General features: G+C 43.5%; 4 protein-coding genes across 5 annotated transcripts in view; 2 read left to right on the top strand and 2 right to left on the bottom strand.

Moving 5' to 3' along the window:
* Positions 1 to 23,138, bottom strand: part of LOC148913801 (immunoglobulin superfamily member 10-like) — a gene marked incomplete in the record, with an annotated part of 199,017 nt that overhangs the window by 121,868 nt on the left and 54,011 nt on the right.
* LOC148913814 (uncharacterized) lies at positions 164 to 2,126 on the top strand. The gene is made up of 3 exons (XM_089025876.1): positions 164 to 700; positions 894 to 1,154; positions 1,443 to 2,126. Exons 1-3 carry the CDS (start codon positions 240 to 242, stop codon positions 1,615 to 1,617), a joined length of 897 nt encoding a protein of 298 aa, XP_088882002.1. The 5' UTR covers positions 164 to 239; the 3' UTR covers positions 1,618 to 2,126.
* Positions 1,636 to 6,405, bottom strand: LOC148913815 (uncharacterized). The gene is made up of 12 exons (XM_089025801.1): positions 5,848 to 6,405; positions 5,562 to 5,777; positions 5,240 to 5,423; positions 4,885 to 5,098; positions 4,392 to 4,749; positions 4,044 to 4,241; positions 3,711 to 3,897; positions 2,920 to 3,168; positions 2,587 to 2,758; positions 2,171 to 2,316; positions 1,905 to 2,099; positions 1,636 to 1,834 (listed from the first exon to the last, which is right to left on the bottom strand). The coding sequence occupies exons 1-12, from the start codon at positions 6,208 to 6,210 to the stop codon at positions 1,707 to 1,709; spliced, it is 2,610 nt and encodes an 869-aa protein (XP_088881927.1). The 5' UTR covers positions 6,211 to 6,405; the 3' UTR covers positions 1,636 to 1,706.
* Positions 6,519 to 9,698, top strand: LOC148913816 (uncharacterized). Of its 2 annotated transcripts, XM_089025902.1 has the most exons (3): positions 6,519 to 7,227; positions 7,667 to 8,050; positions 8,772 to 9,673. In XM_089025902.1, exons 1-3 carry the CDS (start codon positions 7,199 to 7,201, stop codon positions 9,058 to 9,060), a joined length of 702 nt encoding a protein of 233 aa, XP_088882028.1. In that variant the 5' UTR covers positions 6,519 to 7,198; the 3' UTR covers positions 9,061 to 9,673. The 2 variants fall into 2 exon arrangements, with proteins under 2 accessions (XP_088882028.1, XP_088882027.1); XM_089025901.1 differs by lacking the exon at positions 6,519 to 7,227 and having other exon boundaries at positions 7,243 to 8,050; positions 8,772 to 9,698.

The raw sequence follows: 23,138 nt of genomic DNA on the forward strand, positions 1-23,138 counted from the left end.
ATTAAGATAAAGAATTGAAAAAGTCCTAAGTTAAAATGCCCAGTTCAGAATTCGAATTTTTGCCGTGTCGAATCTAATTGCCTTTGCGTTCTGCTCTGTTTCTTGAAACTAGTAAAAGTATTAAAGTATACCAAATTTAAAGTGCACCTACACCCTATTTTTTTAATATTCTTAACTGTTTGTACGGAACTTTTTAAAATGTTTTGTGGTATTTCGGTCACATTTGAAAAAAAAATTGAATGCGAAAAATTGTTTTAAAAATACGAAATGCGTGGTCCATTACCGCAGAATCAAAGCGGGAGTCTGGGTCCGAGTGTGACGTCACCCCAGGCCATGACTTGTTGCTTGGTGCACGAAAGTTAGTAAACAGATCGAGTACTTTTGAAACACAAGAGATTTTTGAAGACAAATTCGTGAAGATGGACTCTGATAACTCTGATCTAGAGACATCTTTTGACTTACAAGATGAATACGATGTTGAGGACGAATGTTTTGACTGTTCTGAGCAGTCCGATTCAGGAGAATATTTGTCAGTCGAAGGAAATGATGATACCTCTGAGTGGTACGAAGGGCATCATTCAGGAGAACCTCTGGCAGACGAAGAATGGACGAGACAGTATGAAAATACTGAACGAGAAAATGCCAAGATTGAGGAAATGCTTCACAAACGATTGACTGCCGTTAGCGTAGTAAGCGAATGGTGAGTTTTCTGTGCTATTGAAACATAAAAGCGCCCCGTGAATTTATAATGCGAGAGCGGTTTCGCCAAACCGTAAACAATGTTTTTGAATGAGCTCGAGGATGACACTAACCAAGATTGCGACTTTTGTAAGCTTTACAGTTTCTTGTTACGTGTACATTGAACATTCGTGTTTTTACTGTTTGTTTTGAAGGTGCAAGTGTGGCAATTGCTCTACTGAGATGCTAGTAAATATAAGCGAATGCTATTGCTGCAAAGAACTCGACGGATGCGACGAAGCTCTCCATTCTCAAGAAGTCCTTCAAGACCTTGATGAAAATGCCGAGCTGAACTGCATAACCGAACATCCTGGCTTCTCAGCAGTATGTCTCCAAAAATGGAGTCTTAAGCTAGCAGCTGATAAGTACAAAACCAGAGATCGGAAAAGATATCAACAATCAGGATCAGAGGAAAGGTAAGCTGAATTTGTGGCTTCTTTATGTACACATTATACTTTAACCAAAGAAATTATGAAAAAACCTTATCAATAAAAAGTTAAATATGCCAAAAATATTTTTATAAAGCAGTTTGTCCTTCTCGACATTAATTCCAAGGATTGCATGGGATATGATAATTTTTGCAGTGAACCAACCCCCAAACTCATGAAATTACCTTAATAAATCAAACTATTTTATATTCATTAGTTATTGATCATAATTTTGTTGTAATCACACACTAAACTGATTCATTATTGACATTCCAGCTTCCTTCGTAGCATTGCATATAGGGAGTTCACAAGACTAGTGCATGGGTATTTGGGATACAAGAGACGAATTCCACTACCAGCCTGTGCTTACACACGCATCAGAGAATGTTTCAGAATTTCTGAAGATGAACTACACAGTGGGTTTGAAATGGATCTTGAGCCTTTAGTTTGACTGCACAATGACAAGATATAAAAATAAAAAGTATTTAATACAAATTTTGTAGATGAAACAATTTAGTGTTTTAATAGTCGATGTTTTTTTTAATTTCTTTGGTTTTTTGGACAGTCAATGACATTCTTGTGTCCTTTCATAGGATTTTTGCATAGGCTGCAATGTGGGGCTCTCTTGGCATGTTCTCTACTTGTTAGTTGGTTTTGTTCAGGGACATCTAAAGAAAAAATATTAAAAATGTATAAGTAATATAAAATTTATAAATTTAGCTAAGATGTAAAAAGTACCTGCACAAGTAGGAGGAACATCCTCAACCACAATGCTTTTCCTGTGCAAGTGCTTTTGAAGAGCCTCCTCTCTTGGCTGCTTCTCCAGCATTGAATTCATTGGTGCTGGGGTCATCTGTCTTAATTCATCTTGTGCAGCAGTCAAGTCTTCTTTTGATGAATTCATGAACGTCTGGAAAATTTCTTCCACGTAACCTATAATAAAAATTGAGTTTAAAATTATGAGTGACAAAAATGTAACCCTTGAAGCACAACACATAGCCTACCATAGTCTGGTTTTACTCTGACATCCCTTATCGTGGCTTCTCCATTTTTGAACTTGGGATAAACCACCTTTTGTCTGTTGTTGCCTCCCGTTGTTTCTACCTCTCTCCGAAGATTAAGGTTGAAATGCATAGCAGCAAGAATGTGTCTGAAAAGAAAATATCCAAATTTTAAACATATGCAGTTGGATTTGACAGGGTTTTACCTTTGGGGTTCATTGGACTCCCAAGTTATCTAAAATTGAATCCTATGGCATATATGTTTTTCAAACTCTCTTTATTTCAAAGATATTTTCGTGTCTCTAGAAAGCAATCTATTTTTGTTTGGGCGTCCTATTCATATTTTTTTTACATATATAACCCAAATTTGGTGATCTTATTTATCAATCAGGTTTCTCGCTAAAATTCTAAATACAAACCGGCAATACATTCCAACATATGAATATGCAATCATTTTGGGAGCAAACTGATTGATGAGGGAATGGAATCCTTCCAAGCAACTGGTCTGCGCCCAAGGGGAAGCTTGCTGGATACCCTTTTTCAGAGAATCTTTTGTCAAGGCTTTACAAATTTTTTCATACACCTCTGACCCTAAAGAAAAAAAGGTAGCTTAGAAAGTGTTTTAAATTTTGAGATTAATAATCTTACACTCCTGCTTACTTCTTGGGTGAGAACTTTACACAAGATGACAATAGTTTAGTTTGGACTTTATGAAACTTAAAGCCAAATAGAATACATTATGCAAAATGTACCTTTAGATAACCAACGTCTGGGTTGAAGTATCCCATGATTGCACTTGTTAAAAATTGGATCATCTAGGCTATTGTGAACATTCACTATGTGACTGAGAAAAGATTTAAACTTTGCCCAGATCACAGTACCAGAACCATTTGAAGTAGATGTGGCACTCCAGTACAGATGCCTCTCACAGGGCTTTATCCACTCCTTTACTTCTTCATAATGCTTTTCTTTAGAAATTTTTGTGAGGACTTTCCTGATTTCTGAAATGCATAAAATTAATCTACATGTAGTGGTAGTGCACATGTATTCAAATCTAATAAGCCTAAAGCGAGATGATATTTTACCCCCGACTCTATGCCATAATAGTTTTTAAAATTCTTTCACATCAAAACTTTTGATTCCTTAGAGAATACAGGAACAATAGTCATAGTTAGTGAACATAAACAAAGTGAAAAGGACTATAGTCTAGTAACGGGTGGTAAAAAATCATCTTGCTTCAGGATTATATATAAACTTTTCATGCGTCAGGGCAAGTATGCTCTATATCTACTCATTGCAATAACGGTTTCATAATAATAAATCACTGACAGGTTTAATATTACAGTGCGGCTAATGAAACCGTGGCCAATTGTATAAAATTGACCGGTAAGAATTTCGAACTTAATGCTACCATATGATTGGCTAATAATTCTAGTTTATCAAGTTACCCTGGATATAGTAATCACACTAACTATTCTGCATATACTGTATATTGGTCATTTGCATACAAATCAAAGCAATAATGAAGTCACTCATAACTCACTTTTCTTAAGGTGCCATAAATCAAAGTAGTGGACAATGTTTGTCAACACCTTCTTCATGTGACAAGCAATACCAGTGTGTCGGTCAGATATAAATGTTAAGATCACAATCCCATATCCTATTAGGTAATCCATGCATTGTTTGAAGCCTTCAAACTCCATTGCAGGACTATTTCCCACTTGGTTCCTCTGCGGGCAATGAAATAAAAAATATTTGTTTGCTGAAACAAAATTTGTGGTTCATGAAAAATAAAGATGGCAGTAATTGATATTAACTGCTATTTTTATTATAGATGGTTCAAAAGAGAGTCCTACTGATAAAGTTCATGTCTCACCTGAATTAATGCAAAATGTATAATCATGGGGACAGTGCAACAAAACATGGTATATGCACCATATTTTGCACTGTGCCCCATGCTGTCATGCCGTCCATCACCTGCTAGTACAACACCACTGCCCATGGACTTTATGTTGTCAAGCATCTTCTTCTGGTAGCTTTTCCAGTACATATGTATTGCAGGGAACAGCTTGGTCTGCAAATAAAATACAAAATCCATATAATGCTATTTCTTCTCCATCTTCGATCAGAAGATGCATTTGTTTGTTTATCTTAACTGATTGTACCATTATCATTATAAACTACCTATGACAAACATAGTACAATATATAATACCAACACTCACTCTTTGATGTTTAAAGAACGTAGTCATCGACACACAACCAAGACCCATGTGTGCAAAGATTTTTGATATTTTGGAGATTGATCCCCCAGCCAAAAGGATTGCCATGCAAAGGAGAAAGTTCCCTGCTGGTACACCCCAACCTGGTATCACTGGTTGACTGTGCCAGACATTTTCCCTCTTTAGACACTTTGGGTTGCTGCAGGCAGTTTTTATTACAACTTCTGTCCCAACTTGGCTCACTTCTACCAGGGGGTTATCACTTTTGCAACAGTGACAAAACTTGAACAGCAATAACAGCTGGGACAGAAAAACAATGAACTTTGGCTCTGATCGCAGATTGGTGTCATTCAATTGAACCCTGAAATAAGTATATGTGATATGTGTTAAAAATATTAAATGGGTATATTAGCAGTATCATGAAGTGCAGCTACATTATGTTGTACATGGCATTAGTAAACATGAACATTATAAAGTAGAGAGGGGAAAAACACACCTGTGAGCTGAATTTTCTATATCATCCTCAGATTCATTTGCTGACTCCTCTGACTGTGTTTCATAGCTGTCATCTGGTTCTTCTTCTGTTACTTCCTCCTCGCTTTGGTCATCACTGTCGTAATCCCACTCTGAATCAGTTACACTTTCTTCTTGAGGAACTGAGTCACCCACTGTCTGAGTTGCCTTGTTTTTCGTTTTGTTATTCTTAAGGCCTGATAATAATAATATTTATAAAGATTTCAAGTATTAGGTTCACAAATACATATTAGTATAATATATCCTTCTAGGAACCCTAAGAATGTTTGTCACTTATAAAATCACACATACTTATAAGGACTAGCTACATTACTTACGTCTTGTAAGCCTTCTGCATTCAAGCTTCCTTTTCCTCAGGTGTGATCTCAGGGATATTACTTGGTTTCTCAGCAGTCTCCTTTCTTTTTGCCATTTGGCTTCACCAGTCGTAGGGTCTCTAGTACTCGATGTCTCCTCCGTTTCCATGAAATCGACATTTTCGTCCTCCCTGTTCTCGGCACTCTGGTGAAAGAAAATCGATAGTCGATTGAGCTACACTGTATTATGTAAACAATCATCCTTACTCTACCATAAACAATGACTCGTGTTCAAAACATATGAGTAATAAAGCCCATAAGACTAAGTTGTAATAATAATCACCGTAATATCTTCAGTATTAGAGACAGGAGCAACTTCTAAAACCTCTTCTCTTTGTGCCACAGGCAAGAGCATAGGCTCAGGCTCGCTGACTGGTTCAGTTGTACCAGGGTCTTCGACAGTGGCGTCATCATGATGATCTTGATGTGCAGTACTACTGGGGACGCTTTTAGAAGCAGCAGTCGACACGGTGGCATTTTTTAATGATTCTCTTAAAGTCTATCACGAAAAATACACTTTATTAGTTTCATAAGAAGGTTGCAGTAAATGTTTTAGCTGAGTTTTTTACCTTTCTTCGATTGCGATATGTTTGCTGTTTCTTTGGCGAGTCTAGTTGACCAGCATGTAGCGTGGGGTAAACATTCACTCCAAAACTGTCTCGTTTCAGTCGAGGGATGGCCGGTTTTCCCAAGGTAGCAAGAGTTGTAAATCTTCGCTCAAATGATTCTACTCTAAAATGCACAGAACATATGCACGAGTTCCTTGTAGGCTCCCACTTTGCACGCTTCACCTTTACAAACTTTATCCATCTAGTCCTTCGCTTCTTGGCCTCGGGTCTTTCATCATTAAAATACGGAATACTATGAAGGGCAATCCCTTCAGGAATATTTGGAACGTTGCTACATCCCCAAACTACACATTTGTTGGGCATTTTAGCGTTTGGAAATAAAACGTATTTAAGAAATTTGATAAAAGCAAGCGAATAGTCTAGAAAAATCTGTATAGAATCTGTGGTAATCTTTGGTTGTGTTGGCCTGTGGTGACGTCACACACCGCTCGCCCCAATCTCCTCTGTAATTACGGCCATGGTTCACTTACTTCGGCTAAAATGGTCAATTTTTCAATCTTTGACAGAGCACCAAAAATTCCCGTTTTGATGGATCTAAAAAATTTTTCCACAAATCTGCTTTTTGTGCCTTAAAGTTTTACTCCAGATCAGAAAAAAATAGGGTGTAGGTGCACTTTAATATATACCGTCTGCCGATGCGCAAAAGAACGATGTAGTTCTTGACTCAAAGGCAATCCGATTCGATGCAACAACCATCAGTAACTAAGTAGAGCACTCATGAGAAAACAGTAACAAACAAATACGATTAAATTTTTCTATGCGCGATAAAACACTTTTATGTCTTTCAGTTCCAGAATAAGTTAAAGAAACTCAATGTTTCCGTTTCCTCAATCGTTTTTTCAATCCTGGTGAACGCGTCGTTCCTCTGTTCTCATGACCCCGCACTGCTTCGGCCTCATCTTTTGATTCGTTCGTTCTTTGTTCATTTGTCGAGTCCGCCGTCGCTGCCTCAATTTTGTGGTAATCCAGATATGATTGTATCGTAGTCATTTCAGAAGGTAGGTCTTTGCTGAGTTCTGTTCTACATTCTGGACAGGGAACTCCACACAAATGACATACTGGCATGTTTTCCCCGAAAATTGTAACAGCGCTCGTAGGGGCGCTACTACTGAAGTTATACTCCTCTTCAGGAAGAACTGGGGCCTTTCTTCTCCACTGGTCTTGGCACCACACAACTACTTCTCGTGTCACCGTTTCTCCTAGTCTCCAACAACCTGTAGCTTCCCTGATATCGCTGGCGTCGAGCTTTCTTTGAAGGTGAGAGAAAGCTTCTGCCTCTAGCAACTTGCACATGAGGTTTGCAACAACCTTGTGCATACGGTAAGTAAACTTGATGTGAGGTTTCTTTCCTTTCCTACATGTAAAACCAGTTAGAATAAAATATTGCCACAAAGCAATATCATATAAAGGTCGTAGAAAATACAGTCTATTGCTTGAAGGCATTTTGACTAAAATTACTCGTCCAAAAACAGAGAGGGAATATATGATGCTGACTGGACCGAGTGAGGGACTGTTGAAGAGTCTTGTTTCCACACATGGGAACGAGCCACGTGATCTCATGTGAATAGAATATATTACTAATGCGTTTTCCCAACTGCTTCGACTAGAAGAACGTATTCCTTGCTAGTGAGCCTTTATATCGAAGATTTGTAAAGTTAGAAATGGCCTCTTTTAATCCATCGTCTAAACGGCTGCCATCCCAGATAACAGAGCTGCTAGACGTAGCAATATTTTCATATGCCACGTTATCTGGTTTAAGGTCCTCTCATAAAGTACGCGGTGATCCTGTCGTTGATGGCGTCTGTTTGATGTTTGGTCGATTGCTTGACTGTGCAAGCCAAGACACTATGAAAACCTTCCAAGAGATTTCGCCCGCAAGGTTTAGTGGTTGGCAACCGGGCTGTGAAGCGACGAAGCAGCTCTCAACGTTTATTTCCTCGCGGCTGAAACAGGCCAAGGAAAAGGATGCAATAAGAGAGCATGCGGAGCCCTATCCACCAGAGCCTCTGGTGAACAAGAAACAAAGGTTAAACGAGACGGATTCAATAACAACGAGAGTGCATCCTCAGTGCTGGAGATGTAAAAGTAGATGCCGCTTTTGCAAACTGAGGAAACGAAAGATAGTCCCATCGCTAAAGGCAGAGTGAGTATAAGACAAATACTTATAGTATTAAAGCTTTATACTATCCTTCCAAATTTGTCAGACACCTCACGTCTTCGATAGGAAGATAGCTATTATACCTTATTTCAAATACTCTAGTCAAAGCTTCACCTTTTTTCTCCAACTTTCGGTTTTGAGTTTGTGCTACAATTTAAATAATTACATGGACTCCAAAGTTAATAAAAATTATTTAGGAATCCTTATTTGTGTTATAATTACATGATACGGTTCGTTCTGCTAAAACTTGTGTGACGCACGTTGTAATAATTTTCCTTTTCTCCTTTTTTAAAATAAAATATACCAGCAGATTATTATTGATTATTATTATTGGCAGTAAAAAAATTTTTTTTTTGCACATTGATATACGCTGTCCACATAAAATTGAAGAAGTTGTTTTTTATTATATTTGCAAAGGTATTTTCGTTTTTTAATTGGATATTTCTGTTTATGTTACATTTCAAAGACTTGAAAATTTCAGAATTCGTTAATAAAGGAATGATTTAACAACACCTGGAAAACAGAATCCTAAAAGATAAAACACTGGAATGGTTTTCAAAGAAGAAAAAAAAGATCTTTGGATGCTATTTTGAAATTCCCATACTTTAAATTACTCATGAAAAACTTTTTTTTGTCGATTAAAACTCTTCCTTTTGCATAATGTTAAGAATAATTTCTTTCCATTTATTTCTTTTACCACAAATAGATTGACTTCTCCACTTTTGGATGTACTAGAAGAGATGGCAGAAGACTTTCAGGATACACATGATTCAAGTGACGGGGATGAAAGCATGCTGGATGAAAAGGAATTTGAAGAGGGAAGAAGGTTAATAAATCAGTGCTTATCAGAAAAGGACTTGACAGATGAAGATAGTATTGCAGATAACGAAGAACAAGAGAATGACAGCATGGGGATGTATGATGTAGAAGAAGATACTTATGATATTGCTAGCAGTGATAGTGATGAAAGTCTTAGAAATGATAGTGACAAATAATTATTAGCAATTGTTGGACGAGACTGAGTATGATATGAAAACCCATGCATCAAGAGGAGCTTATCTACTTAAGTTTTGGGCTGAGTAAAAAATAACTCTTTGTGAGAGTAAGCATAACTTTTCATATCATACTCAGTCTGATAATTGCCCTATTTCACTATGATGTCACATCCAAACAATCTATTGTTTATATTATTAAAGATCATGGTCATCAGAGGGGGTCAAATCAACACAAATTCACTGAAAATTGTTCTAAAACCCGTATCAATCCACAAAGAGAAGTAGAAAAGCCAGCAAAATTTAAGAATATTAGTACATATTTTATCTGAAAACCAGGCCATTTTAGATTAAACTGTTTAACTAGGAGCAAATTTGTTGAATTTTCTATTGAATTTGGTGCTTTTATCCCCCACATAAACAAGCAGTGATGTCACAGTAAAATAGGGTAATTGTTTTATTTTTTTGATTACTATTTGCAAAGTTATTCAGTCACCTTTATTTTACCTCAGCATTAAAGTTCCTCATTAAAACTGCAAGTTATTGGCTATTCGGACTGTGGTAAATTGATGTGGTCAATTATCCAATACTCGTTTTACTCATTCAACAGTATGACATCATATATTTCAAGAAGTTAAAGATTATCAGTGCACAAATGATGTTTTTTCCTTGCTATAAAAACTATTGAAAACTAATTTAACTATGATACTGATCATTTGATCTGTTGAAAGAAATTTACTATTATAGCAGCAGTAAGGGGGACTCGCGGTCACCATTCGGAATTGCCCGGGAATTACCCGTGTTTATGCACTAGCGTCCCCCGCGGGAATTACCCGTGTCCCGTTATATGTTGCGCGCTGAGCCCCTTACTGCTGCTGTGTTGGGGATTAAAGGTAGCCGAAACGATGGGCAAGGTCGCAAACGGAGGATAAAATATTCCTTACATATAGATGGACACCATCAAAAGCATTAGTAACAAGACTGTGCGCCGACTGCGAACTCAGGTGCTGGACCGCTTAGAGGCCGACTTTGCCTTCACGACATTTATGGAGGGAGATACAGACGAGAAGATGGACGAGGAAAGAGCAGAAAGGATAATTGGCTTGATGCCCGAAGGTAATTACCGCCTGGAGTTGACGTTTATAAAGTATTTAGACGGCGAGTGGATAATAGAAAAGGGGCGTAATCCAATACGGGCGTCGGGTAAGAAGGACCTGTTCGTTTTAAACAAGGACACGCGTCCTGGGGCGCTGGTGGGCATCGACATGTTGTTCTACGAAGTTGCTTACCCGGTCACCGTGGTTATTTACGGTGCGTATGAAATTAAGAACCCGGACGTTAAGAAGCTCAAACCAATGCGGCATCCGGGTAACTGCGTGGGTAAGTTAGTTAGAGAGTTCTTCGAGGATTCCTCTAGGGGAGGTAAGCTTACGTTGAAGAGAAGAGAAGCCATCAGGAAATGGGAGCATGCTACTCGTAGGGCAGGAGCCACCATTGAAAACATCAAGAAGTTAGAGGTTGCTTTAGAAAGGCGCATACACGTGAAAGACATCACCGACGGCTTCATTTACTCCGGGACGCACAAGTATGGGGGCCGGGGTGCGCCTATCGTAATTTACCAGCATAACGCACATGCGTGGAGGGAGTTAAGGTTCCCCAAAAAGAAAGAAACATGCGTTTACAAGGAGTCACCGCTTGCAGAACTAATCCACGAGAATTCCATTTGGTTAATGGACGCGGAGGGAAGTCAATTGATGACCCAAGACGGCACCTTGTATCGTCCTGAAGTGGAACAGCTGCGCATCCAAAGCGCCTGTGAGACTTTAGGAGAAGACTTCTCCGACGAAGTGCTTAGCAGTCGCAGTTTGGACTTCTTAGCCGCAAAGAAAAGGAACGGGTGGAAATCCACACCGGAGGAGTTCAAAGATATAGCTAAAGCTTGTGTAGAACACGGTCACGGTGGTCTGTGGAACATGGAGTACGATGAAGACGAATACGTGTCGCTGGATATGAAACATTGTTACCCCGCAAGCTTCAAAGGCCTAGGAGATTGTAAGGAATATTACGACCGTTACGGACATCCAGATTCACAATTCTTTCGTGTTGCGTTGGATGGTCACTACGACGCCCCAGCAACGGGGTTTGTACGGTTGACCACCTGGAAATTAGCAGCGGGTCTGCACCCCATAATCTATGCGTGGTACGGAAAGCACCTGCAGGAGAAAGAATGGATACCCATACCCCTATTGAAGTTTTTTGAAGAGCGCAAACTTTTAAAATACACAGCGCATGAAGCCATACTTTGTCACAGCGCCTTCACGCAATGGTTACCGGAGCATAACCCCACAGCGCGTGTGGTCATAGGTAAGTTCACGCAGGGCGCAAAAGAAGGTGAAAAACATATGCAGCGGCGCCTGATAACGGACGAAGGCGAGCTAAGCTTCCTTATCAAGCGCGCGCATGACAAAGGAACGATGGTGTCTGTGGAGAAATGGGATTACCTCGTAGACGATAAACTACACGAATGGAATGCGCTGTGTTATTACCAGGACCACCGACCGCAGTATTACCATCCGCGTGCCAGCATGCTCGCATATGCGCACATTAACCTTCTCGCAATGCTCTTGCGGTTCGACAAAGAAGACATTCCACGCGTAGCCACGGATTCCTTATACGTGAAACCGCACGTATTGGAAAAGATGAAGGAATTCTACACTGCCGATGAACTCGCAGAAAGTGGACAATGGCGTGTTAAAGATGAGGAGATAAGGTCTTGGAGGGCACGTGTAGAATATCACGGAGAACACACCCGCGGTTCCGTAACGCCTACCAAAGAGCCTCTACCTTCAGTTGCGGACCCTATTTCCTACCAACGCTTCTCTTACCTCTATGGTACCGGCGGCAGCGGTAAGACGACGCGTGTGTTAGAGCTCTTTCCTAAGATAAAGGTGCTAACGCCAACGCATCGTTTGGAAAGAGAACTCTGCGAAATGGGCCACGACGCACAAACCTACCACAGCTTCTTTCGCTGGAATGGCCAAAAGTGGGTGCCAGAGGCCATCCATGACATACCTCCGGTGATACTTTGGGATGAGATTTGCACCGTTCCTTTAGAAATCCTCAAAGAATTCGTAGAATTCCTCCGTGGAAAGTGTCAAGTAATATTCGCCGGAGATCCCTGCCAGCCTCCTCCAATAGCCGGAGAAATGCCCCACGAATGGCTGAAAGATTTCGTAGACCATGCGGAGGAAATTAACACCGACTACCGCAGCAAGGATCAAGTAAGGAACCTGAAAGCGGAATTAAGGGGGCTCAGTGACGCCGACCAATGCAAGACGCTGCGCAAACGTGTACGAGCGAAGAAATACGAGGACTTTCTATACGCCTGGCACCCTAAGGATCTGGTGCTAAGTAGTAAGCGCGCGGCACAATCTCGCATACAGAAAGACTTACTCAAAATACACCGAGAGCGTTTCCCTACGCATCCTGTACCTGTTTGCTACAAACCCCACTACACCCGCATGCAAAAAAGAGACGTCTGGGTACCTGGTACCGACATCCAACTGCAGAACGCAGTAACGCACGATAAAGCCTGGGTGCCCATAGAAAAGGTGGAAAAAATTACCTCCCATCCAGACTGGCGCTTGGGCTATTGCATGACAGTCCACAGCGCGCAAGGGCTTACCATAAAAGAAACCTTATGGATCATAGACCAGCGGCTGTGTTGGAGCAACCTTATCTACACCGCCGTAAGTCGTGTGGAGTATGCCAAACAGTTAAAAAGAGCCTGGGGTCCGCAATTGCGCTACGATAAAACGCCGGAGGACGTAGCCAAAGAGAACATTGCTAAGAAACTCCTTCGCTACAAGCGGCACGACGAAGAAAAAGATATGACGTTCGACCTATGCGTGGACGACGTCTATGAGAAAGGGGCAAGGTGTGCCAAGTGTAACATACCACTACTATGGAGGTTTGACCCAAATGACGATTAGCAGTTCTCCGTGGATCGCATAAATAATAAACGCGGCCATTGCAGAGGCAACGTAAGGCTAACATGCCTAGAGTGCAATCGGGCGCGTGGAGCAGCACTACTCTGAGTCTTTGGGGACTATGAGCAGCTCTTCCTTGACGAATCCGCGACTTGGGCCATTTAGGTAATACAACACGGGTTGCCCTTCCTTGGTGACGGACTTCGAAATCTCATACGTTTCCAGAGACCAGTTAGGATCCGTGACTCTCTTACTGCCACCTTCGAGTTCCCCCGGCTGATAGAGGTATCTGACCACTATGTCGCGGGGGAGCTTTTTTTCCTTCAGTCCGACCGCCCTCGAACTTCTGACGTAGGACTTGTGTTCCACGTGTTTCTTCTTCATAGCATCCTTGGGTTTCATTCCCGTAGCCCTGGCCGCCTCGTTGTTCAAAGCCGCGACGACCTGGGGGAGCCTCTGGATCCATTCCCTGTTGCGTTTGGAGGGATCTTCCAGCTCTTTCCAATACTGGTACCCAAAGAGACGCTCGGCCAGGGTCTTATTAAATCTTTCGACGATGCTCTGACCCCTGTGGTACTCAGCTTCAGCTCTCCTAATTTTAGTGCTGTGGTCTTTCAGGGTCTTAGTAACCACGCCCATAAACTTTGTCCCCGCATCCACTTGCAGCAGCTTAGGCCATTTCAAGACGCGCTTATAAATCCTACCTAGGACTTCTGCGACTTCCCCAGAATCCTTGCTGGTTATGGGTTCGGCGTCCTTATATCTGCTTGCGATATCAACTACGGTCAAAGCGTATCTATAGGTCTTTTTTCTCACCTTGTCGTGCGGTAAGAAAAGCAAATCCGCCTGATGAACTTCATTGGGGGCATTTACGGTAAAGCTGGGCCTGGGAATGTACTTCGGCACGGGAAGATAAACCTGCCAGAGGGTTTGTTTTCTTAGCCAGTTCTTAGCCGTTTCTTCTGATACCCTGGCCGCGGTCGCGAGTTTCTTGATGGCCGACGCTCCTTTCCAATAGCCTTCAGGCCCATAGTAAATCCTTTTAAGTTTGTCCTCTACGCGGCCCATTATATGAATTCCAAAACAAGATTGATCTTACGTCCGTTAAAATCCACCGTCTTTCCGTCCACTTTAATGGTGATGTTTATGCTTTCTACCAAATTAGACAAGTCATAGCTTAAAGAAATGGGAGTGTATTCTACTGGGTCAAATGGATTACCTTTGGGCAGAAACTTGGACATAAGAGAAGACCTTTCTCCATTGCTGTAACTATTGACCAAGTCGCAATAGACTTCGTAAGAGGATGCGACTTTCCATTTCACAGGTATGGCTGTGTCGGTAATTGTCTTGCCCGAGGCACATAATAAAGATCCCAATGGGTCAGACTTTCCAAAAGTCACTGAATAATTTGACATATTATGTTTGAGGGTCATTTCGTGCGGCAGCCCTGTGGTAAGAGTATAACCGTGTTTTGCTAATTCCTTGGCCAGCGTGATTGGTGTGTAATGTCCATCGGGCAGCAATACGGCTTGATAGTTAGATCCTCCTGTATGCTCAGTAACTATGCCCCTAATCAGGTTATACCAAGAATTGTACAAAGAGCAACTAACCAGCCGAACTTTATGGGCTTTAATGGGAGGATTCAAGTAAGTGGTAAAGTCATTCTTGTCGCTTTCCAAAAAGACGATCATATATTTCAGGAAACACAGTTCCCCTTCGTTAGAGCAGATACGCCAAAGCTACGCCTCCTGCCAGCCCTGCGACTCCTACGAAGACCAACTCGCTATCTTTTTGTTTCTTAGAAGGCTGGTAGTAATTCTTAAACTGAGGCTTTCTCAACCCCGTCGATGCCGCGGGATGCGCTTGCGCATAGAGTTTAAAGGCGTAGTCTGTGTTTTCGAAGTTCTTATCCGCCTGCATCTTGTCTTGGTAGTTCTTATCCAACCAATCCCTGTAAGCTTGTCTTTTCTCATTCCAAGCCGCCACGTCTCGCTGATATTTCTCCAGCGCTATGTCGTGTCTCTTCCTTTCGGCGGCTAAATCTCCGCTTTTGTCGCCTCTGACTAATCTATCCAAATATTGACCACCATAATTAGCTCCAGTGAATGCTAAAGCTGCAATGACTCCACCTACGACCACGCCAGCCATTATATACCAGCAAACACAGTTTGCTTCTAGATTATGTCGTTGGCAGGTATTTTTCCTTCTGTAGGTAATTTCTTAGCATGATAGCCCCGCATACGGCAGCGGTTATTTTAGCAAAGTTACTCAGGTTTTTACTTGGGTCCTCAGTAAGGTCCTCCTTTAGGACTTTCTTACCTACCCAGCCAATACCGGCGATGATGGAGGTTGTGATAGCAGCTTCTTGGACGGCGTCAATCAATTTGGTTGACATTATATTACATAGTGAAAAGAAATTCTAATCCATTTCTGGAATCCTACATCTTTTTACCGGGGGCTCCTCCCTGCGTATGACAGGAGGCGCCTTAAATTCCACCTTTTGCGATGCCCGCCATTGAAAGTAAAGGCTGCCTGCTGCTATAGCGACTCCCAACGCGCCGATGACGTACCCAGGATTAATAAAGGATTCCTCTTCTTTTTCCTCCACCTTTTCTTCTTATTTGGCTTTGTTCTTCCTGTTCATCTCCGCGAGCTTCTTACCGGCAGCGACTCTGCCTGGAGATTTAGCCTTGGTAATCTTTTGCTCGGGCTGCTCTACCTTCGACTCTGGTTCATTCATTTATATCTAAGGACTTGAAGGACTTGATAAGTACTTGGGAACGACTTAAGGACGACTTGGAAATAACCTGGGCGCGACCTGACCAAGTACTTAGGGATGACTTAACTAAGTACTTGAGGCGACTTGATCAGGTACCTCAGCAAGTGCCGCCTGGAAAACCTTTTCAACGTCTCTGTCCTTCTCGAAGTCCTTCCAAGACACCAGTACCTCCTTCAAGTCGACATGCTGAGCTACGTGCAAGGCCGCAGAGGCGACTGCCATTAACTTACCGCACTTCAAAGACAACCAGCCGCAGGTTATCTTAAGTTCTTGGGATATGACATAGTCCTCGCTTATGTCCTTCCGTAGTTGCTCCACGTCGTCTATGGGCAGCGCAAGTCCAAGCAATTTAGTTGCAAGTCGGATAGCGGAGTCTGCGACGGCGTCGGTGGTCTTACTTGCAAGGGCGGCCTCGTACCTCTTATGGAACTTCTTAACCTCCTCTTCCGACAACTTATTAACTTGCTCATGGGTAAGTTCCTTGCCTATCATTTCTTTGCACTTCCCCGATGACACCAGGATGTTAAGTTGTTCCTTAAGGTTACTTTCGTCTAGCTGTGTGGGAACTTCATCTAAGAGCTGCTCAATATCCATATACATTAGGAATCATAGATTCCAACCGTGTAGGGAAACCTCAAAGAGAAGATCATCTTGGAATGTTGGTGCGTCTTTAAATGCCGCATGTATTCATGCAACTGTTCCTTGCTTATCTCACCGCCGTAGTCGCTTAAGATGGTTTCCAGGTCAGACTTGCTGGGCGTGTAGAAGACGACAAGCGAACCTATGTTTTCCCTGAAGGGCTTAGAGACGCTGGTAAGCTGCTGCGATAGCAGCCAAACGCTGATATTGTCGTGTCTGCCGTTGAAGGCAGGCTTCACTAATTCGGAGGTGCGTCTTTTTACGTCGTCCCCGCAGGCGATGTCATCCAATATGAGGAGTGTCTGTGTATCCTTAGGGAATTGCTTGTGCCAAAACTTCAAATGGGTGGATAACTCGTTAGGGTCTAAGATATCTACGAAGAAGTCGTCATCTTTCACTCCTACGCCCGTCCAGGTGCGGTTATTCACGTAGGTGGGGCAAAGCAGCACTATGTAGTCGAAGCGGTATCTAAAGGGTCCTAATAGCTGCTCCACGACGAATTGGGTCTATCCGCAGCCGGTGGGTCCCACTATCAGAGCGTTACAAGGCATGTGATCTGGGTTCATTATATCCCTTCTCTCGAAGGGAACTTGTTCCCTGATATATATGGAGCCAGTGGAAGCAGTGCAAAGAATTGTCGCCGACGCAAAAGATAAAAAAGACACCATAGAAATGCAAAGGGAGGAGATAGACCGGCTGCGAGAACGCGTGCAGGAGTTGTACGATGAAATGTGCGGCCTGAAGCGCGCGGAGAGGTTTGGTGCGCTGATAACTATGGCGGGCTGGGCAAAGGAGTCCGTTAAGGACTTCATTCGGTATCCCTTATAAGGCTTAAATAACACTTAGTTATAATGGAGTGTAAGAATTGTGGTAGGGGCTTTAGCTCCAAACAGCGATTAGAATATCACGTAGAAAGAAGGGTATGCGATAAAAAGAGGGTTAACATTACGATTTGCGAGGACTGTGATAAGCAGTTTAGCAGCGTGCAGGCGCTGGAGTATCACCGCAATAAGAGGGTGTGCTTAAAAGATATATGCGCGCGCTGCGATGAGGAAGTTACCGACGCATGGCATCGTCATAGATGTCGCAGCTACGACTTAATTAGCGTAGCATGTTTAAAACACGGCGATGTTGCCGCCCGATGTTGTCCAGTCGACACCGCAAAGGAGTTAACGCGTCGTAAGAAGGAAATCGATGAGCGCTTTGCTGAGTTTGATCATGTTGAAGGCGTTCGCTGGGAAAACAGGGATTACTGGGAGGCTAACTGCGATCGCTGTGGGTGTCAAAGAAGTGACCAACATATTTGGCATTGCTTGTATGAGGGTCAAGGCGGTTTTAAGGAGTACTTAGATCGCTTTGATGCTTGGCATGCCAGTAATGAGGTGGTAAGGAAAGTCCGTAAGGGATAAAAAAAGAAATAACGAAGGTCTTGGTTTGCGCAAAGAGTCTCAAACCTTGATCTTATTTTTATTGTTGTTTGTTAACAATCAACAATAATTATGAAGACCCCTTTTAAAGGGCCCTTAAATATAATGGACTGCATTACGTGTGAAGCATCAGCAGACTGCTTACTACCGAAAGTCGTTGAGGCAATCGAGGAGGTCGTAAATGAGCGGGCCGACCAACCAAAGAAGATTAAAAAAAAGCAACCCTCCTTGCAGAGGAAAGCTACGAGTGTCTCTACTGCCGCCGCACCTACTTAGGATGCGACTTTACAGACCATTGGTGCCGCGCGGATCCCAAAGCGCGCAGGACGATTGCCGACGCGCTGTTTCCTAAGCGCATAAAGGTGAGGGGGTAACCCGGCGTTCGATGTCGAACTTCCAACGCCCGTCATGCTTACCATGCGACCGCAAGTGGGTGAATTCCTCGCCTTGAATTACGTACCGCACGCAGTCAGGCGCCCATAAGGAGTACTCTACGCCTTCATGGTCCTTGAGGACCAACCGTAAGCGGTTAATGTCTTCGAAGACGATGTAATTTTTTATTTCGTATGCAATGCCGTGCGTAAGGTCGCGCCAGTGAATTTGCTTAATTACCGTCATTATACCTATGGAATATCCTTAAATGCGTTGCCAAAGTCTGCGCGCTTTTAAAGCGCTTGCAACACCCGCGGCAGGGTAGGCGAATTCCTTGTGCATACTCCGCGATCTCCCTGCAAATGACGTCGTAGTCGCTGCTAATCATTACCTTATAACCGTTTTCTTCATACCTCTGTAAGAGTAGTCGCTGATCCTCGGATAATACCCCGTTGCCTTTAGGGGCCTTCAGCTCTATGCAGAATCCACGGTATCGCACGTGTGCATTAAGAATTAACAAGTCGGGCTGGCCGCGTTGGTAGCCCTTCTGCCAGCACTTTATACGTTTGCCGTCCGAGTCCTGCAGTTCGCCTAGACCAGGGGTCACGAGCATTTGGGGGTAAAACCTGCGGATGTAGTCCACTACCTTTTTATGCAGGTCAAACTCATTTTCTATTTTGAATACTAACTTGTTTGGACCGTCAAACCGCTTTTCTATTGCATATTTACCCATCTTCCTTAGTGCGGTTAGGACCTCTTCGAATACCCAATCCTGGAACTTTACGGCCTTTGGCATCTTCGAACTACATATCAGCTGATACAACCCAGGTTCGGAAATGAACACGGAATGTGGATGCATAGTAGAAGGGGCACGATTCGTTACCCTTAACTCACTCAGCCTTTTCTGGTACTTCTCAGACACGTGGTCACTAATAGCCTTTTTGGTGTTCTCGTAATCTAACGCAGCAGCCACTTCCTTCGCTTTGAAGTACAAAGTTTCGCCTTGCACTATGCATTGCAGTTTGGTGTCGTTGTTTTCAAATACGCGAAGCATCGTATACGCAAGGGGTATTTTATTCTTTCAGCAAGCGAATTAATACGCAACGCTCTTTAGCTGATTCATTTCCACGCTTAGTTGCGCGTCCGAAACTACGAAGATGTACGCGTTTATCTTTGCTGTGTCGCTCGCATGTTTGGTGCGCGTAATTTCCAAAGTAATGCCGTCCTGCGTATTTACCAACCGCAAGCCCTGGCCATGTAGGTCTTCATCGTTTGTCGTGCGCATGTCGATCCACAACGCGTACTTGTCCGCGAAGAACTCCTTTGGAGCAACTTGGTCACCAAACTTGCGCGCGGCTTCCCGGTATATATCCGCGGGCTTTATCCCCTGTGAGTAAACCTTTTTAGGCACTCCGTTAATGCTAACGTTTACTTTGGTAATGTTAGGATTAAAGAATGCCTCAGAGTCGCGCAATCCTGCGGTGTATGTCTTTGCGAACAGCAACATTAACCCTGTTAGGCTGCGTCGGGGTATGTTGATACTTTGGTTGATAACCTCTTCGACGTTGTTCGTAAAGCTGAACGTCTTGTACATTGTTACGTGATCGTAAAGGAATGCCTTTCCGGCGCTATATTCCATGCCGGCGCTACGGGCCAGCTCTTCACTGTACACGGTTTCATACTGCAGCTCTAAGTTTTTAACGAAATAAGGGTCCACGGCTGCTGAACTTAGATCTTTTCCCTGCAGGATGTTCGTAGTATCTGCTAGGGTCACTTCGAACTGCAGTTCGGATAACTGTCTGGGGTAGTACGCGCCATGATTCGTAATCACTTCAAAGTCCAAAGGGATAACGTATTTAGTACCATAGGCGGTCTTTACCTTTGTTGCTTCTGCTACTGCGGTTGCTCCGCTGGAGTCCGTAGGCGCCGGGCTGGTGCCGCTGCGAAGCTAACGCAAGATAACGCTTCCAATTCCTTGCTCCACCCGCTGCGCGCGGTCAAAGGCTGTCAACCACAAGTCCTTATACGTGGTGTACAGGTCGTACCTTTTCAAATCCAAAAGGGTTTCCCCGGCGAACTTGATTCTCATTTCAGAAACGAGGTTCCTACCCACGTTATCGACAACGTAGCGCGCGTCTGCGGTATCTGGCTGCACCACTAGGTCAAACCTTAGCGCCAAGGTGCCAGGAACTAATACTAGGTTATCCGTTAGGCGGGGCACGCCCACGCGCAGCGTCTCTCCGGGCTTTGCGCTGCTGGGCGTAAAGGTGACCCGGTGAAAGGTGCGTTCTGCTTTCAGCCCGCCAACCTGCTTAGGTAATACGTTTGGGTTTAACTTTGAGCTTATCATATATAATGGAAGTAGAAGGAACGGATTTTAATCCCCTTACCGAAGAAGGTCAAGTAGACATTAACGACGATGAGTATGAGTCTTTGCTTCCTGATGACAACGTGGATAAACGAGGCCTCTTTAGTAAGTTACTTAACAGGTATGGCAGTAGATTCCGCGATGCTATGCGCTCCTTAAGGGAAAAGTATAAGTCCAAGAATCCATACAAGCCTATTCCGGAATATCTACAAATGGACGACCTAGTCCCTGAAGCCCCCCACGCCCAATGGCTTCAAAGAGTCCAAGAACAAATGGACGAATTCATAGGCAAAGACCAGCCGGACGACTTCGATAGGCTAAGGGAGTTATTGCCCGATTGGGATCCTAAAAAAGCAATAATGGTGTTTGATGAAAATGAGGAATATGGTAAAGAAATTATCCTTGGTAGGCTTCCAAAAAGCGGCTCTAAGATTTATTTAATTAGAGATGAGCAGGGGAATTTCTTTCCCGACCCCAAGATTCCTAAAACGTTAAGGAAAGCTATCGGAAGTCCTAACTTAGCAATACAGGAGGAAATGTCTGAGGAGCGGATAAACATTGGCAGGCAAAGATTCTTTAGCGCCCTTGCAAATCTACCACCCGAAGCAGGTGGAAAAACTGAAGATCAAAAGGTCCTACAACTCCAAAACGCAAGGGAAAAAATCAGAAACCTAACTACGGAAATAGAACGTCAAAATGAGGAAATATCCAACCTGGAGCAGGGGAAAATAACGGAAGTAGCCTCCCTTAGAAGGGAAAAGGACGCCGAAATAACAAGGCTCGTGGATAGGATCAAGGATTTAACATATGAACGCGGGGGAGACCCAAAGGAATTAACTAGGGAATTACGAGCCGTAAAAGAGGAAAGAGACGTAATGAATGGAAGATATGCGGCCCTCATGGAAAGGCTCGACGAAGCTAAGGCAGACCGAAGGGGAACGTTTCAAGCCCTTCAGGACGCCATAAGAGGCTTGGACGAAAGGGACGAGGAACTTATGGAGTCCTCCAACACCTTGCTTAGAGTCGAGCAACACAGAATGCAGTTGTTGGATGAAGTCGCCCATAAAGATGAGCAAATCCGACAATTAAGTGGCGCCGTCGAAGACTTAGAGCACCACGCCAACACACAACGGGAAATAATAGCTGAGCCAGCGCGCCCCGAAGAAGAGCGGGTAGCTGCGCAAAGGGAATTGGAGGAAACCCTGGAAAGGCTTGAGGAAGCAAGGACGAGGCTTGCTACCGCTCTCGAGGGGCCGCCACCACTAAGCAAAAAATAAAAAAAGGATTGAAGGTGTTATTAAAGATTGGTGTGCCGTTGGCATTTGCGGGCGGTATTGCTGGTGCGGTGGTTGCTATTATGGATGCAATTAGCGCCGTAGGTGCGACAGCAAAGGCGCTGGGTAAAAAAATAGGCGGCGACCTAGCCAAGGTGGGTAAGGAAATGGGTGCAGGGCTGGCTAAGGTAACTACGGGACTTGCGGCAGGGTTAACGGCGCTGGGTAAAAAAATGGCAGCAAGTATTCCGGGCTTGCTTGGCAGCACCTTAGGTTTGGTACTAAAGACCGGCGGCGAACTGTTGAAGTTCGTGGGGAATAACATTTGGTTGTTAGTAGTAGCTATCGGCGTGGTATTCCTGAAGAAGATGCGGGGTTAGCCTTATCTGGGTACGTTACTGGTGGCTTATCGTCGTCAGACGCACGAGGCGTCCTCGACTGGGGATAAGTAAAGATAGTATTCGCGCCGCCTTGATAATGCGGTATCAGGGGTATGGCAGTCATGGTGCTAATGGCCTTATGATTCCAGGCCTTATCCGGCTTCCCTTCATTAGCACCTAAAGCGGCATTTATCGTAAATTCGCCACTACTATTAACCATGGCATCGCTGGGGCGAATCTGAAGCTTTGCATATTGACAATTGGCTATCATATGAAAGGTTATTGACGTTAGGTTCTCCTGGCTCCTTACCGTGGGCTCAAACGAGAAATGAGTCGGAGCCCTCTTATTCGTTTTTTTTCTGTAGGGTAATAACGGGGTGTTGGCCTCATCAACAATTCTAAACCCAGCATTACAACTATTCCATGTGCTAATGTTAATGGTGCACACAATTAACCCCAAGCCTCCAACCCTTACCCAAAGCTCGGTGTCTTGCCAACTGTCGCCCCATTTAGACGTACTTTCCTCCAAATAATGACAAAACCAATCTTCCTTCACGTGTGGGTTCATATATTTCAGGGAATAAATTCCCTTCTATAGACTCATTACCGTAAGAGTGCTAATGGTCGATTGGTTATAGGCCGTATTTCTTTGATTTTCCATACTATTTATGCAAACGCTCCCGGTGTCATCTACGCGCATTTGCAGCTTTACCTTCCCATGGCAATCGGCGACCATGTGGAAAGTCCAAACCGATAAATTCTCGCTGCTCAGGGGGTTTGGCTCTACGGAGAAATGCGCAGGCTCCCTGTTGTTCGTCTTCGCGCGCATAGGCTGCAGTACGCCATTCTCATC

The sequence above is a fragment of the Actinia tenebrosa genome, unplaced genomic scaffold, assembly GCF_029948245.1.
Source record: "Actinia tenebrosa isolate PJP-AT-01 unplaced genomic scaffold, QUT_ActTen_1.0 PGA_scaffold0__85_contigs__length_37466705, whole genome shotgun sequence".
Taxonomy (NCBI): Eukaryota; Metazoa; Cnidaria; class Anthozoa; order Actiniaria; family Actiniidae; genus Actinia; species Actinia tenebrosa.